Genomic DNA, 16,158 nt, shown 5'->3' on the forward strand with positions numbered 1-16,158 from the left:
GGTCCCTTTCGGTTCAGTCAGTCTGAGCGGCTGTGCTGCTGCTGCTGCTGCTGCTGCGCCTGGCTCGAAGTTTGGCTGGCAGCTCCGGCTCCTCAGACAGCCGCCGGCAGCGAGAGCCTCGCTAGGAGCCTGAGGCGCAGAGCCAGCCGCCACCCGCTTTGTCTCTCTTTCCTTCTCAGCCCCTGAAAAGTCGGCGAGCCCCAGCGGACACCAACCTCACTCGCTGCCCTCCACCGCAGCATGCTGAAAGTCACCATGCCCTCCTCCTCCTCGTCTTCGTCGTCCCCCTCCGGCGCCCCCTCGTCTACCGGCGGCCCTGCTAGTGCTGCCGCTGCCTCGAGCCGGGGTGGGGGCGCTGCTGCCACCGCCGCCGTTGTCCCGGAATACTGGATCGACGGCTCCAATAGAGACACCTTGGCCGATTATTATGAGCTGGAGTCAGAGCTGGGACGGTAAGGAGGCGAGAGATTTGCGCGGGCAGCTCTGAGAAAAGAGCACGGCAAGGTGCTGGAAAGCCAGGTGATGATGGAGAAGAAGAAGAACAATGCCGGGCTCAGCTCTTCAGCTTTTTAGGCAGGGCAAAACCCTGGTGTGTGTGTGTGTGTGTGCGTGTGCGTGCGTGCAGGGTGTTGCGTGTGGGTCTGTGTGGTGATGGTTTCCTTGACCTTAGTCTGGCTGGCGCTGGGCTGTTCTTCGGGATGTCCAGGCAGAGGCAGAGAAGATGCATTCCTTGACAAAGCCGTGCCGGTGGCGGATTGCAGGGCAGGGCAAGCCAAGGGAGGGTGAACCCTGGTGTAGAGCGAGGCGCCGGTGATGCAGGGAAGGCTGTCGTTAGGCAGGACAATGCAGGGGGCATGCCAGGGAGAGCAGACTCCTGTGCGGTGCAATGGATTCGGGGGGGTAGGTGGATGGACTGGGGGGCTGGTCCAGGCAAAGAGAGATCGTTCTTCCGCAGAGAGGATAGATTCCTAGACAGCCATGTGGGCGGTGAGGATTCTAGCGTTAGAGCGGCGTTTGGGAGGAAAAAAAGAAGACTCGCGGTGGGGGTGGGGAGTTAGGACACCTTGGGTGGGTGGGTGAGGGAAGTGGGATGGCAGTTCTAAGGCAAAGGAGGATGGATTCCAGAATATGCCAGGGCAGAGGGTATATCCTGCCTCTGAGGTGGCAAGTTGGAGAGGGATCTGAGGTTGTGTCACACATCATCTTGAAATGGGATTACCGCTTGGTACCTTCCTTTTGCACCTGCTGATGTTGGGGAGCATGGGTCATTTGCACACCCAAAGTTGAGTGAGTGTGCTGCGTTGGTGCCTCAACACTTCTCTTCAGCAGCCACACACTGCTAAAGAGTCTTCCTCTCCCCTTCCCTATTTTCCCTCCCACGTTGTATCGAGAGAAGAAAGAGCTGTAAACGATTGAGCTGTTGTCCCTTTCTTTATATGTGTAGGAGAGAGTATTGAAAGAGGCACCATCTGTAGTGCTCTAATAGGAGAGAGATCTGCATTAAAAAAAAAAAACTACATATACATTTGGGTAATCAACATTATTATTTCAGCCATGTTAAACTTCTTCTATAAGGCAAATGACACTGAAAACTGAATTTAAATACTAGCTTGCATTTGTGGTTCTGTCAGTAGTTGCTAGAGAGGGGGAATGAATCATTTAAAACAGTTGAAAGGAAGAATAATAAACTGATGCTCTGGTTCAAAGAAATGAACAGCCTAGCACTAATTATCTGGGAAGAGGCTAAGCTTGGAGCCTCATCTTCTGAAACGTATAGAAATGTTTCCAAATACCATCTCAAGAGCATAATTATTCAGGACAATTATTCAACAGTAACAGCTGTTGCATACTTAAGGCTTAACAGAACATTTGTGGTTGTGTTGACAAAGCATTTCCAAAAATGCATTTCTGTGTTCCTCAAGAATTTTGGATCAACTTGCCATCTAAAGCAGGAGATGATACAGAGGTAAAAACCTGATCGTTTCACAGAGTTTTCAAATGGTAAAGAAGATTCATTTTAAGTTGAAAGATTTAAAAAATAGTGAAATAATTGTTTAGAACATACGTCTAACCTACTTCCCCCATGTGAAAGTTTTTTTTCTAGAAACAACATTTTATTTGATTGTGGAGAGGCTGTGAAAACAGCAACCTTTGGTTTAACTGGGAGAGGCAATGAAAGTGTCAACATTTTAGTTAGATAATAGTAGGGCTATAAGTACAGTAGCTTCCTTGGATATGGGGAGGATTGTGCTGTCGTGTCACCTCCCTATTAACACCCATTGACAAAAATGTAGGTGTGTAGTCTTCAGTGGAGAATTTCCAGTTTACTGATGGTTATAAAAGGAGTGAGAATGGCATGGATGACCATGAAGGAAAAAAGAAAATAAAAATTAGCAGTATGTTCCAGTGCATCTGGAAATGTGCATCTGGAAATCTCAGCTGAAAATATTAATGTATTTTATTATTTATTAATTAAAATATTTTAAAACTAGCCATCACCCTTCCTGACACCAGGGTAGTGTAGAGTAGTCATGAATATACTATAACCATATGCCATTGGTATCTGACATTTTAAAACCATTGCGAAGTTGTCGCCAAAACTCCATTAACAGCATGACCCTGCATGCTTAGTGAGAAGTAAGTTGCATTGTGTCCAGTGAAACTTACTTCTAGTAAGTGTGTATAGGTTTGGAGCCTAAGTCACCCATGCATTTCTCATTTTCTTACTAAATTTGGGATGAGAAGCAAAAGATCTTCCAGTGAGCAGCCATTTGGCAAAATGAACCTGTGTCCCATCTCCACTCTTGTCCTGACACCTGCCTCATAGCATCTCAATGCTTACTTTCTGTTTCTGCTGCTGCAGTTTTTTCTAATGAGACTACCACTATGGTGGCTGGCTAGCATCCACAGAAACAGAGCATTGGGGACAATGGCAGGAAAGGGAGAACAGAATTTACTGGGTAGGAGCAAATGGAGTTGAGGAATAAGGTAGAAAGAGCCTGGATGTGTAGAGTGTGGGGAGTTGCCAAGCACTCCCCACAAAAGATATTTACTAGGCTCTGTTAAGAACATAATTAAAACAGAAGGTCAAGCAAATTTAAACACAAAACTGCAATATGAGGCAATTCTTATTCTCAGTTGATTGATATTGATTGATACCTCTATCTTAGAGGTACATGAAGTCATAAAAAGAAATGAGGCAAAATTCATAGGACACATTGTAACAACTAAATGAAATGTGAACATATGAAAGTAAGACACATATCTAACAGGCAAAATCAGTTTTATTTGCATGTTGGTGATGGAGAACAGAAAAAACTTTAAAAATTAATATAAACACATTGTGTTCTGTACTGTATTGCATTGGCTTATGTTGGTGAGCTTCTTTGACATCAATTAATAGAGCTAGTGTGATGATTTGGACTGTTGGTGAATAATCCAACTGTCCAGAGGAAAAAGTTGTCAGGATATTTGTTGTTCTGAGGGAAGGGATAATAGTCACACAGGCTATAAGGATAGAACTAACTTTGTGGGGTGGGCAGAGAACTGGGGAAAGAGTTAGGGAAGATCAGAAGCAAGGTGGTTGGATTAGGGGAGCACTGCAGACAACAGCAGAAGAAACAGGAACCTGAAGGAAGAGTAAGCGAAAGAGAGGAAAATTTGAGGGAAAAGGCAGAGGACACAAGGCACTAAAGTAATTTTACATATTGACTTGAATGGGCTGCAGTCTTCTTGTAAATCGTAAATTTATGAAATACCTAGACTAGCCTTCCCCAATTGGGTTCCTCCAGCTGCTTTGGAATACAGCTCCCATCAGCCCCAGCCAATATGTGTTGCCTGGGGCTGATGGGAGTTGCAGTCCAAAACAGCTGGAGGGCACCAGGTTGGGGAAGGCTGATCTAGACTATGCAAAATTGGAGAGCAGAAAAACTGTCTTTTGACTTTGAAAAAAGAACACTTGACCTGCACAGAGAAGTAGTTGCACCAGTTTTGAGAGTGCCCGGGAAGAGGGCCTGCATGGGAGAGGAGGGGGAAGTTCCATTCCACAAGCAGAAGTCTGTTGCATGAACAGAACAGTAGCATTGGATGCAGCCCAGTATGGTGTTGGGATTAGGGGTTATTCCAAATTACAAAGTGTATGTGCACCTTGCTGAAGTCCTGATGTTTTAAAAAAATATTTAGATCTGTATTTATATTCATTTGTTGTGCTAAGACATTAACAACACTATTTGTGAATTACTTTAGCAGTGGTGTCTGAAAGATACATATATTTAAGTAAAATTATTGCAGGCAGAAGTATTTTTACAGGAAGAGGCTGGCTTTATGTGCTAAAATGTGAAGGTTATAGTACATTTCAGCATCCTCTTTTATGTGGGAAATAGGAGAATAGTTGAAATAAAATTTAATTCCATATAAACTGTTAAAAACATGGAATGTTTAAAAGAAATTTAAGCCAAGAAGTTTCTCTATTAGTGTCAGTATTAAGGAACTAAAAATTTCACAGGGGAAATCAGCCACATGATTTTGTAAATTGGGAAAAGTGTGCGAAATCTAGATATGGGAATTAATGGGAAATGGATGGCTGTTATCTAGGCATGACATCTCCCCCAAAGCAGGAGGACTGTCACCTCTGTAGTTTAAAAATGTCCAAATAAGGAATCTTTTGTCTGAGATATTGGACCCTAAATTTATATTAAGGAAGCTGTCATACTGAGAGGAGAAAATATCACATAGCATGGTAAGGGGCATGCTGGCAAAAAAATTACAAAACACTTACGGATTTTGATAGGAGAGATTATGTAATTAGAGAAAGGTGGGAAAGAGACATTAGTTACCTCTGAACAAAAATGGACTAGGTGATTGGTAAAAAAGACATCAGTGAGCCTAGTATGTGAACCCCAGTATAAATTGTTGATATTTGACACAAGCTAGTCAAAGGGTCACCATAAGTCGGAATTGACTTGAAAGCAGTACATATACATTTAGGGTTAATAAAATCTGTTCAGACATGCATTTTAACTGTTGAAAGTTTTCAGCCACAAATGGATACGTACATCATATGTGGTGGGAGTTTCAGATGGCACAATTTTGGAGGCAAATAACATGCCCCATAATAGAAAGGATGAGGATTACACTTGGAATTACTCCAGTTTTGTTTAATTGGATCAAGGAGGATATTCCAAAAGAGTGAAATTTTGAAAAATGACCTTGTTAATAGCAGCAAAGATAGTGTGAGCACACAAGTAGAGTAAAGTCTACAGGTTTCATCTATGTGGGGATGGTTGATGAAGTGTTTGTTGCTGACAGAAATGTACAAATTAACTGATTTGATTTATGAGAGAAATGGCAGTACTCAGAATTGTATGTTTGCTGAGAGATGGACATGTTTTGTTAATTACTGGTATGTGAATTATGGAAATGTAAGGCTGACAAGAATTTGTTTTTGTAAGTAATGGATTATTTTGTTTAGCCTCCTGATTTGTAATTATCATAATCATTATCTTAAAATAAAACATTAAAATACACAGAAGTGTGAAAATGGTTTCTCCTTATAAACATTTTCACGGTAAAGATTTTGCATCAAACTAATCTTGAATTGGCACTTACTTGCCTCATTCAAGGAGACATTAAAATTTCATGGGTAAGGTTTCAGAGAACTATAGCTCATATTTTAATGTTTCACATGGTTTCATAATTTAGTCCTATATATCTGCAATATGATGTTAATATTTAAAGAATACTGAGTTCTGAAACTAGTGGTGAGGACATTAGAATGTACATCTATTTTATATTACTATCATTAAGCTATTACCTGCTAGCAACATCTCCTTTTGAAAGAAAGGACTTTAGTAATATATTCTAGAAATCCCAGAAACATCAAAAGTTCTCATTTATATTCCTTTGCAGTTTATTGTTAAGCCAGTCATATCAGAGTGGAGTTTAACAATCCCAGGCCAGCCAAGATTTTGTGAAAATATAGGCTGCTTTATACATCAGGGTTAAATTTGTTTCTAACAAAAAGGGTAAAGCTTTCATTTCTGGGATGTCCATTTGTTTTTCCTTCTGTTTTTTTCTTCTTCCACATTAACAGTATGAATTGAAGGAGAGTATTGTTGCTCTTGTGTCCTGCTTTTTATGGGCATCTGGTTGACCACTGTGAGAACAGGATGCTGAACACCCTTTGGTCTGATCCAGCAGAGCTGTTCTTATGTTCTAAGTATTGATATGTCACACACAAGCTCAAGTGTGCTTCATTGTTGGTGGCACCAATTATGTTTGAAAGACCAAAATGCTATTTTTCTGAACCCCTGCCACAAGACAGAACTATCTACACACCAATGCTGCACATATCAGATCACAGGGTAGCAAAACTAGGCAATAGGAACAACATTGTGTTCTACAGTAAGAACATTTATCTGAAAATAAACAAACAAAAATGCTGCAGGTGGCTCAGGCAAGAATTAAGATATCTTATTGATGTCTAAGGATGCAGTCCTATAGTAACATTGTTACTATAGTAATTTAGTAACATTCAGTGATACATCTTTGCATTTGAAAACCTTTTCTAGTTCCCTCATAGCTGCCCTCCCCAGTCCTATCGTTCTTCTGATTTCTTGACTATTGTCTCCATTTTGATTAATGACTGTGCCAAGGTATTGATCCTTGACAAGTTCAGTGTCCTCATTGTCAACTTTAAAGTTACATAAATCTTCTGTTGTCATTACTTTAGTCTTGTTCTGTTGTCATTACTTTAGATGTTCAGCTGTAGTCCTGCTTTTGTGCTTTCCTCTTTAACTTTTATCAGCATTCGTTTCAAATCATTACTGGTTTCTGCTAGTAGTATGGTATCATCTGCATATCTTAAATTATTGATATTTCTCCCTCCAGTTTTCCCACCTCCTTCATCTTGGTCCAGTCCCACTTTCCGTATGTTCCACGTATAGATTAAACAAATAGGGTGATAAAATACACCCCTGTCTCACACCCTTTCTGATTGGGAACCAGTCAGTTTCTCCATATTCTGTCCTTACAGTAGCCTCTTGTCCAGAGTATAGGTTGTGCATCAGACAATCAGATGCTGTGGCACCCCCATTTCTTTTAAAAAATTCCATCATTTTTCATGATCTACGCAATCAAAGGCTTTGCTGTAATCTATAAAGCACAGGGTGATTTTCTTCTGAAATTCCTTTGTCCAATCCATTTTCCAACATATGTTTGCGATATGATCTCTGGTGCCTCTTCTCTTTCAAAATCCAGCTTGGACATTTGGCATTTCTCACTCCATATTGTATATTGTAGCAATTCTATTGGTATGCCATCTGTTCCTGGTGATTTGTTTCTTCCAAGTATTTTAAGAGCAGCTTTCACCTCACATTCTAAAATGTCTGGTTCTTCATCATACGGTTTCTCCATGAATGAATCTGTCATCCTTACATCTCTTTTATAGAGTTCTTCAATGTATTGCTTCCATCTTCCTTTTATCGGTCAGTCAGTGTGTTCCCCTGTTGACTTTCAACATCCCTACTCTTGGCTTAAATTTCCCTTTAATTTCTCTTATCTTTTGGAATAGGACTCGTGTTCTACCCTTTTTGTTGTCCTCTTCTATTTCTATACAATAACTATTGTAATAGTTCTCTTTGTCCCTGCGTACTAGTCCCTGTATTGTTGCATTTAAGATTCTAACCATCTTTCTATCTCCTTTTGCTTTCCTTCTCTCTTTAACCATTTTAAGAGTTTCTTCAGTCATACATTGGGGTCTTTCTCTCTTTTTAACTAGAGGTATTTTCTTTTTGCATTCTTCCCTGATAATTTCTCTGAAATGATAATTTCTTTTCTCTGACTTCACTCCATAGTTCTTCTGGTTCTCTGTCAACTAAGTTTAAAGACTCAAACCTGTTCCTTATTTGATCTTTATATTCTTCTGAGATGCTATTTAAATTGTATTTTGGCATTATGATTGCTTTGTTGTTCTTTTTTAGCTTTACTCTGATTTTTGATATGACCAGTTCATGATCTGTACCACAGTCTGTTCCTGGTCTTGTCTTCACACAAAGTGTGGAACTTCTCCATCTTCTGCTACCAATTATATAATCAATTTGATTCCTATATCGACCATTTGGTGATGTCCAAGTGTACAGTCATATTTTCAGTTACTCAAAAAATGTGTTTGCAAGAAACAAATTATTAGCTTCACAGAATTTGATAAGTCTCTCTCTTGCTTCATTTCTATCTCCTAAGCCCCATTTCCCCACAATTTCTAGTTCCTCTCTTTTCCCTACTTTTGCATTCCTGTCCCCCATGACTATCAAAACATCTTGTTTTGGTGTGTGAACTATTTCTTCCTGTACTTCTGCGTAACTCATTTGAAATGTGGTGTTGGAGGAGAGCTTTGCACATACCATGGACCACGAAAAAGACAAATAATTGGGTGTCAGAGCAAATTAAACCAGAACTGTCACTAGAAGCTAAAATGATGAAACTGAGGTTATCATACTTTGGACACATAATGAGAAGACCTGGTTCACTAGAAAAAGCAATAATGCTGGGAAAAACAGAAGGGAGTAGAAAAAGAGGAAGGATTGATTCCATAAAGGAAGCCACAGACCTGAACTTACAAGATCTGAACAGGGTGGTTCATGACAGATGCTATTGGAGGTCGCTGATTCATAGGGTCGCCATAAGTCATAATCGACTTGAAGGCACATAACAACAACAAACACCTGTGTAAAATCTCTCCAATTCCTCTTCTGCATTTGCTGTTGGAGTGTAGACTTGGATGATGGTTAGGTTAATAGGTTTCCCTTTAAATCTCAGTGATACAACTCACTCAGACCTTGCGTTATAGCTCTTAATTGTTTTTGTTATATCACTTCTCACTATTAAAGCAACCCCATTTCTTCTTAATTTTCCATTTCCTGCATAAAATATTTTGTAGTTGCCTGATTGAAAATGTCCCATTCCCATCCATTTTAATTCACTCACGCCAAGTATTGTAATGTTGATACATTCCATTTCTTTCTTGACAATTTCTAACTTTCCCTGGTTCATGCTTCTCACATTCTATGTTCCTATTGTGTGCATCATATAACTCCGGACTCTCATTTCGAATCTGTGTGCATCAGCCTCTGGGCTTCCTTTCAGCTTTGACCCAGCTGCGTCATTAGTCACTGCACTATTCGTACTTGTCCTTTGTTCTTTCCCAATAGCTCGTTGAGTGCCTTCTGACCTGGGGGGGGGGGTTCATCTTCCAGCACTGTCTCATGTTGCATTTTGGATACTCTGTTCATAGGGTTTTCGTGGTAAGAGGTATTCAGAGATGGTTTACCATTGCCTTCCTCTGAGTTTGGATGCATCTTAGTCTGGTGTCTCAGCTTTGACCATTCTGCCTTGGGTGCCCCTGCTAGGAGTCTAGCCTCTTGGCCTAGACTCCTGACGGCATTGCTCTCACTCAAACCCCCTCATCATATTAAGGTGTGGATCCTAGAGGGGGCCTATAGTAACATACCTGGGAGAAAGTCTAACTGAACTTAGTAGGAGGTTACATCTGAGTAGATATGTATAAGATCACACTGTTGTTATATTCCTTCAAGCTGATTACGACCTATGGTGACCCTATGAATCAGTGACCTCCAATAACATCTGTCGTGAACCACCCTGTTCAGATCTTGTAAGTTCAGGTCTGTGACTTTCATTATGGAATCAATCCATCTCTTGTTTGGCCTTCCTCTTTTTCTACTCCCTTCTGTTTTCCCCAGCATTATTGTCTTTTCTAGTGAATTAGGTCTTCTCATTATGTGTCCAAAGTATGATAACCTCAGTTTCATCATTTTTGCTGCTAGTGATAGTTCTGGTTTAATTTGTTCTAACATCCAGTTATTTGTCTTTTTCGCTGTCCATGGTATCTGCAAAGCTCTCCTCCAACACCACATTTCAAATGAGTTGATTTTTCTCTTATCCGCCTTTTTCACTGTCCAACTTTCACATCAATAGATAGAGATCGGGAATACCATGGTCTGAATGATCCTGACTTTGTTGTGCAGTGATACATCTTTGCATTTTAGAATCTTTTCTAGTTCTCTCATAGCTGCCCTCCCCAGTCCTAGACTTCTTCTGATTTCTTGACTATTGTCCCCATTTTGGTTAATGACTGCCGAGGTACTGATAATCCTTGACCAGTTCAATGTTCTCATTGTCAACTTTAAAGTTACATAAATCTTCTGTTGTCATTATTTTAGTCTACTTGACGTTCAGCTGTATATCTGCTATGATGACCACTGATGCCCCAGAAAGCTAGGAGTGTGTGTGTGAGAGAAAGAGATAATGAAAACTTTCTCAGGATCTCAGCCAGGCAAAAACATTTCTTACTACAGAAGACCACAATAGGAAGCCAATATTAAAATTTAAATATATTTAGCTGAAATTAAGGTAGCAGGTCATCAAATTATCTGTATAACCTTTGTTCTCTTTTTTTGAATAAAATCAAGATAGATCTTGTAGAGCAAGGGTAGGCAACTTGGAGCCCTCCAGATGTTGTTGGACTCCATCTCCCATCAGCCTCAGCTAGTGTTGTGGAACTCCATCCCTGCTGAAATAGAAGAGCCCTCCATTGGTTCTGGAATTCTGCCAGCTCTTGGAGACATGCCTGTTTAGACAACTATTGCCCTGAACTTGACCGTTCTGATTTAATTGTTCTTTTAACTGTTTTAATGGTTATGCTTTTTAACAGGCTTGTTTATTTATGAATGTTTTAAATGTTCTGATGGAATTGTTTTATTTTCATGTGTGGCTATTTTATAATCGTTTTTATACTTGTAAGCCACTTAGAAGTGATTTTGGCATGTAAGCGGTATATAAATAATAATAACCTGGAGGGCACCACATTGGCTACCCCTGTTCTAGAATCACTATTGTCCTTTTCTTCCCCATGTGCCAGGTCAGCTGGTGTAAGTGAATGTGCATACATGTATGTATGTCTTGGATTATTTCTGGCCTGATGAATGTCATTATTCATACTGTAAGTTTGGTTTTCCATTCTGGGCATGTTCCAGATATGATATCTCTTGAGGATTTTTCAGATGACATGGCTAGCTATCCTGTTAGTGCACTGCTAGTGGTTCTACTAATAGCAAGCCAGCACTTTTTAAATTAATGAACGGAGGTTTTGTGCCCATCCCTTCCTCACTAGAGATTTGATTGCATCTAGAATCTTCACCTCAACCTCAGAAACTAACATAATGTTTTCTGTACTGTCCATCCATTTCCTGCTCGAATATATCTTGCCCTTGTACTGACATCTGTTGAATGCTTGTTCTTTATGGCCTTTTTCATTCTGTTAATTGATGGAATTACTCAGGACTCAGTATTCTTTTGCCTCACTCCCAGAGCCGGCAGTGGCTGGCAGGCTGGAGTGGGGCAGAGCAGGGCAGTGGTGTCCACTTGACTTCCTGTTGCCCACATTGCTACTCCTTTCCAGGAGGTAGAAAGGGAGGAGGCATTGAGGTTAGAGCAGTTCGAACGCACTGGCAGAGCCAATCCAGTACTCCCACTGGTGCATTTGCACTGCACCAACCTCATTGTTGCCTCAGCCCTTCCCCCTACCTCTCAGTAAGCAGCAGGGATGTGGGCAATGCTACTGCCCAGAGCTTTATAATCTTCTCCAAATCTTTTTTGATTCTGATTCTAGAAGCATCATTGGTGTCCATATGGATGAATCATGCAGAGCAGTAGTCAGAGGTTTAAAGAGCCTTGACAACTTTCCCATAATGCCTTTAGCACATGATGCCTCTCAAGAGCGAGCCCTTAAGCACACACCCCTGTTTTGCAGATAGAGAGATGTTGTTCTTTTGGCATCAGTAGAGTTACCTGCTGGCTAGTTGCCAACCTGCTGCTTTGTTATCTAGGGGCTCATCCAGACGACTGTAAAATGTGTGACACGCCCGCTATGTGTGTTCATTATTTTTCAGTTGTCCAAATGATGTCTCACGCTGTTACGTATTTTCGCGGGTTAAATCCGCTCCTTGCAATACCAGCAAAAATGCGATTTGCTGTTTAAAATCGGGAATCATCTGCTGTGCCTTCAGGAGTTAGGATGCAATACTGCAGACTTTACAGCTGATAGGCGGTTCTTGGGCGTTTCCCCTCGCCCCTTCTCCTCATTCCAGCCAATCACATATCTGCACTTTTGCGCATGTGCGAGAATAAACTTGGGAAAATTGAACCAATCATCGCAATGGTGGGGTGTTGGGGGGGGTGTCTGCAACTACTGCGCAGATGCATTTAATTTTTTGCCAGCCTGCAAACTGGGCGGCCGCTCTGGGTGAGATCTGCAATGCACAGCAAGCTAGAAAGGGGTGGTGGTCGGTTTCAGCCTGCCTCCGGAAAGCTTTGTCAATTTCATTCTACTTGCTTCAAATCAGAAAAGCATACATTGTTTAAGTGTAATATCGCAAATACAAACAACAAAAGGTTTGCTGGTTGGTTTCAAGCCTGCTCTGGAGATCTTTGTCAATTTCATTCTCTGTGGGAAGGAAAGGGAGAAGGGAGGGGTGTGTGACTCCTTTCTTGCTTTTTTGGGGAAATAAGTGCAATTGCCAGCGTGTGTATCTCCTTAAATATCAATAAAGGCAGAAAAGCATACATTCATTTAAGCATAATATCGGAAATGCAAACAAGGCAGGCGTGAAACCGACCAGCAACCTTTCCTTTCGAGGCGAGAACTCCTTTACAGCCATATTGTGCTTCGTTGCAAAGGGGGAGAGGAGCATACGTCGTTTTTTTGCTGACCAATTGGTTGATAGGGGGAGGTTTTAGAGGCGGAGCTTGGAAAAAGCAAAAAGAATGTAGGGGTCTTACCGCTGCGTGTGCAGGTGCAAAAAAGCATTTTTTTTAATTGGGAAAGAGCGAACTAAAAGGCAAAGTGAGGACTATCAGATGACAAACCGAATATGGAAACCGTGGATTATCCCGCTCTGTTTGGATAAGCCCTAGGTAATGTCAGATAACGGCTTATTTTAAAATTGTGAACATTTATATGACATGTATAGAAATGAGCAGTGGACTTTTTCTTTTGGGAAAGGCTGCAGACATAAGTTGCACCAATGATGCTTTTAAAATTTGCCATTTCTTTTCCCAAACGGAAATTCTTTCAGATTTTGGCTGTTGACATTCTCTAATGAGAAGGGTTGCCCACTTCCCCCCTATTCCTCTCCAGATCAATACCAAAAAGTTCAGTGATGCAGTATTTGAGCTGGTTGTAAAGGTGATGTGCCAAAGGAATTTCTATTACTGATTTGGAAAAAAAACTGTGCAGGTATTTTATAGAGGACTCCTAGGGAAGCAGTGCTTCTACAGACCAGTCACGTAGATGGAATAAATTGAAGGTGTTTGATTACTTGGTGTTTTACCAGGGAGACTGAGATAGGGAAAGTTCATGCGTCAGGCTCAATTAATGCATTACAATAGCCACTTGAAAACAACTGTTATTCCATATAGAAAGTTGTTTGTGCGACATGATTTCCCACACAGTTGTTATTATTTCAATTATGCCTTTGTAACTCAACTTCCTATGCTGGCAATTAAAATAGACTGAACTAATTCAAGATGCAAATCTACATGTGTTTATTTCACCACATAAGCACATTATAGAGAGCTGTATCCTAGCTACACACAGCATGTTTGTGCAGTAAGAATGTAGTAAAAACTCTAGGTGTGTTGCTACTCATCATTTTTTTATTGGTGATCACTCGTGGCCGAGTAAGATTGTCTTCCAAGATAGGGTCTTTAACAGTGGGTCCATAAGTGACTGTGGAGGCCAATTCTGGATCCACACAGCCTCCCATAGTGAGGACATAGGTTTCCAGATGGAAGATGGTCATGATGAGGATTTGTTTGACATGCCTTCCGCTTAGCTTGTTTGTCCCGTTTGCCCTCTATTCATGCTTCTTCCATAGCACCTTTGATAATAGCTGACCTCCATTTGGGACATTCATGGGCCAAGACTTCCCAGTTCTCAATGCTCATGTTACATTTTTTTAGATTCGTTTTAAGAACATCTTTAAACTTCTTTTGCTGTCCACTGATATTCCATTTTCCATCTTTAAGTTGGGAGTAAAGTAGCTGCTTTGGAAGACGGTGATCAGGCATTTGAACAACATGGTCTGTCCAGCGAAGTTGATGTTGAAGGATCATTGTTTCAACACCGGTAGTCTTTGCTTCTTCCAAAATGCTAACATTAGTCCTTCTGTCTTCCCAAGTAATTTGCAGAATTTTCTGAAGGCAGCATTGGTGGAATCTTTCAAGAAGTTGGGAGTGGCATTTATAAATGGTCCATGTTTCACAGACATACAGTAAGGTCGGTGGTACAATGGCTTTGTAAATAAGCATTTTGGTCTCCTTGCAAACATCCCAATCCTCGAACATTCTACACTTCATTCGGGGAAATGCGGCACTCACAGAGCTCAGATGATATTGAATTTCAGCATCAGTGTCAGCTTTTACAGAGAGACGGCTGTCAAGATAAGAAAAGGGATCAATATTCTCCAGCATCACACCATTAAGCTGGATTGATAATTAATAATAATAATAATAATAAAATTTTATTTCTAGGTCGCCTATCTGGCTGGGTCACTGGCCACTCTAGGCGACGTACAATTAGAATTAAATACAATGAATACATCATATAAAATACGCATACAACCCAACAACTCCAATCTAAAATTAATCTAAAACCACCCACAACTGCAGCAAGAAAAGATTAGATGATGGTGCTACAGAGGGACTAGTTCGCACCTGTTGATGAAGCACTTTGGTTTTTTAAATATTAAGTGAGAGCCCAAGCTTTCCATATGCTTCTGCAAAAACATTTAGGATAGTTTGAAGATCTTTCTCTGAACGTGTGGAGACTACATTATCATCAGCATATTGAAGTTCTACGACAGAGGTTGACATACCTTACTTTTTTCTTTCAGCCTACTGAGATTAAAAAGCTTTCCATCTGTTCGATATATGATTTCCACACCAGTAGGAAGTTTCCCCTCAATAAGGTGTAGAATCATAGCAATGAAGATAGCAAATAACGTAGGAGCAATGACACATCCCTGTTTTACGCCTGATCCGACTTTGAATGGATTGCTCTGAAAGCCATTGTTATCCAAAATTGTCACTGTCATGTTGTCATGAAGGAGTCGCAAAATATTCACAAATTTATCAGGGCATCCAGTTTTCAGAAGGATGGTCCAGAGAATGGTTCGATTCACAGTATCAAAGGCCTTAGGCAGATCAATAAACGCCATATGTAAAGGTCGATTCTGCTCCCGGTATTTTTCTTGAAGCTGTTGTGCAGTGAAGATCATGTCCACTGTCCCCCTGGAAGGGTGGAAACCATTTTGAGATTCGGGGAGGACACCCTCTGAGATCGGTAGGAGGTGATTTGTGAAGATCCTTGAAAGGATTTTACCTGCAGTAGCAAGAAGAGAGATACCTCTATAGTTCCCACAGTCTGTTCTATCACCCTTCTGTTGAGCCCCAGCTCCCTCATGGGAACCAAGGAAGGGGGCTGGATGAGTTGCAGATCCCTCAGTTAGAGCAAGGGGAAGAATCAGAGGGTGTAGACACTTTCAAGGATCATGGGGGAGGGGGTGTGGTTGACTCTGTGCCAGTTCCCACGGACAGTTCTCCTGCCAAAGAAGACATTGCGCCACCTCCAGCTGCCTCAACAGAGCTGTTGGAGGATGTCCTGACGCGCACGCCAACTCAACCCCCGCTGAGCTCCCCTCCTGAAACTTCAAACGCATCCCCACCTCCTGAAGACAAGCCGGCACCTATTGAGACTATATTGTCAGATGAGCCGGCAGAGACGCGCCCCCTTTCGTCCCGTGCGAGACATTGCGAGAAGCACCTCATCCAGAGGGAGGCTTTTTGAAGGAGTCAGAGATTATGGGCGAAGACCTTCCCTACTTAAGCCAGCGCCCCCCTGACCTGGGTGCTGAGTCAACTTTCTTCACATGCTGCAGAGTATGCTTAGCTAGCTTAGTTAGGGACAGTAGTGAGTTAGTGTAGCAAGGTCTATGAAGTGCGGTGCCTTTGATGTCTCAATTACTCTAATAAAACAAGAATTAATTTCATCCTCGTCTCCATCTCGTGAATCGCACTCTGGGCAGG

At 41.4% G+C, this 16,158-nt stretch overlaps 1 protein-coding gene across 1 annotated transcript in view; it reads left to right on the forward strand.

The window, feature by feature from the left end:
• The first annotated feature begins 205 nt into the window (after positions 1-205).
• The window catches only part of CAMK4 (calcium/calmodulin dependent protein kinase IV), a 189,727-nt gene continuing 173,774 nt past the window's right edge, over positions 206-16,158 (forward strand). The window contains exon 1 of the mRNA XM_061623869.1: positions 206-452. Within this exon, the coding sequence (XP_061479853.1) occupies positions 241-452 (212 nt within the window). The 5' untranslated portion in view covers positions 206-240. The remainder of the gene's footprint in view (positions 453-16,158) is intronic.

Source organism: Rhineura floridana, chromosome 1, assembly GCF_030035675.1.
Source record: "Rhineura floridana isolate rRhiFlo1 chromosome 1, rRhiFlo1.hap2, whole genome shotgun sequence".
In the NCBI taxonomy this organism is placed as follows: domain Eukaryota; kingdom Metazoa; phylum Chordata; class Lepidosauria; order Squamata; family Rhineuridae; genus Rhineura; species Rhineura floridana.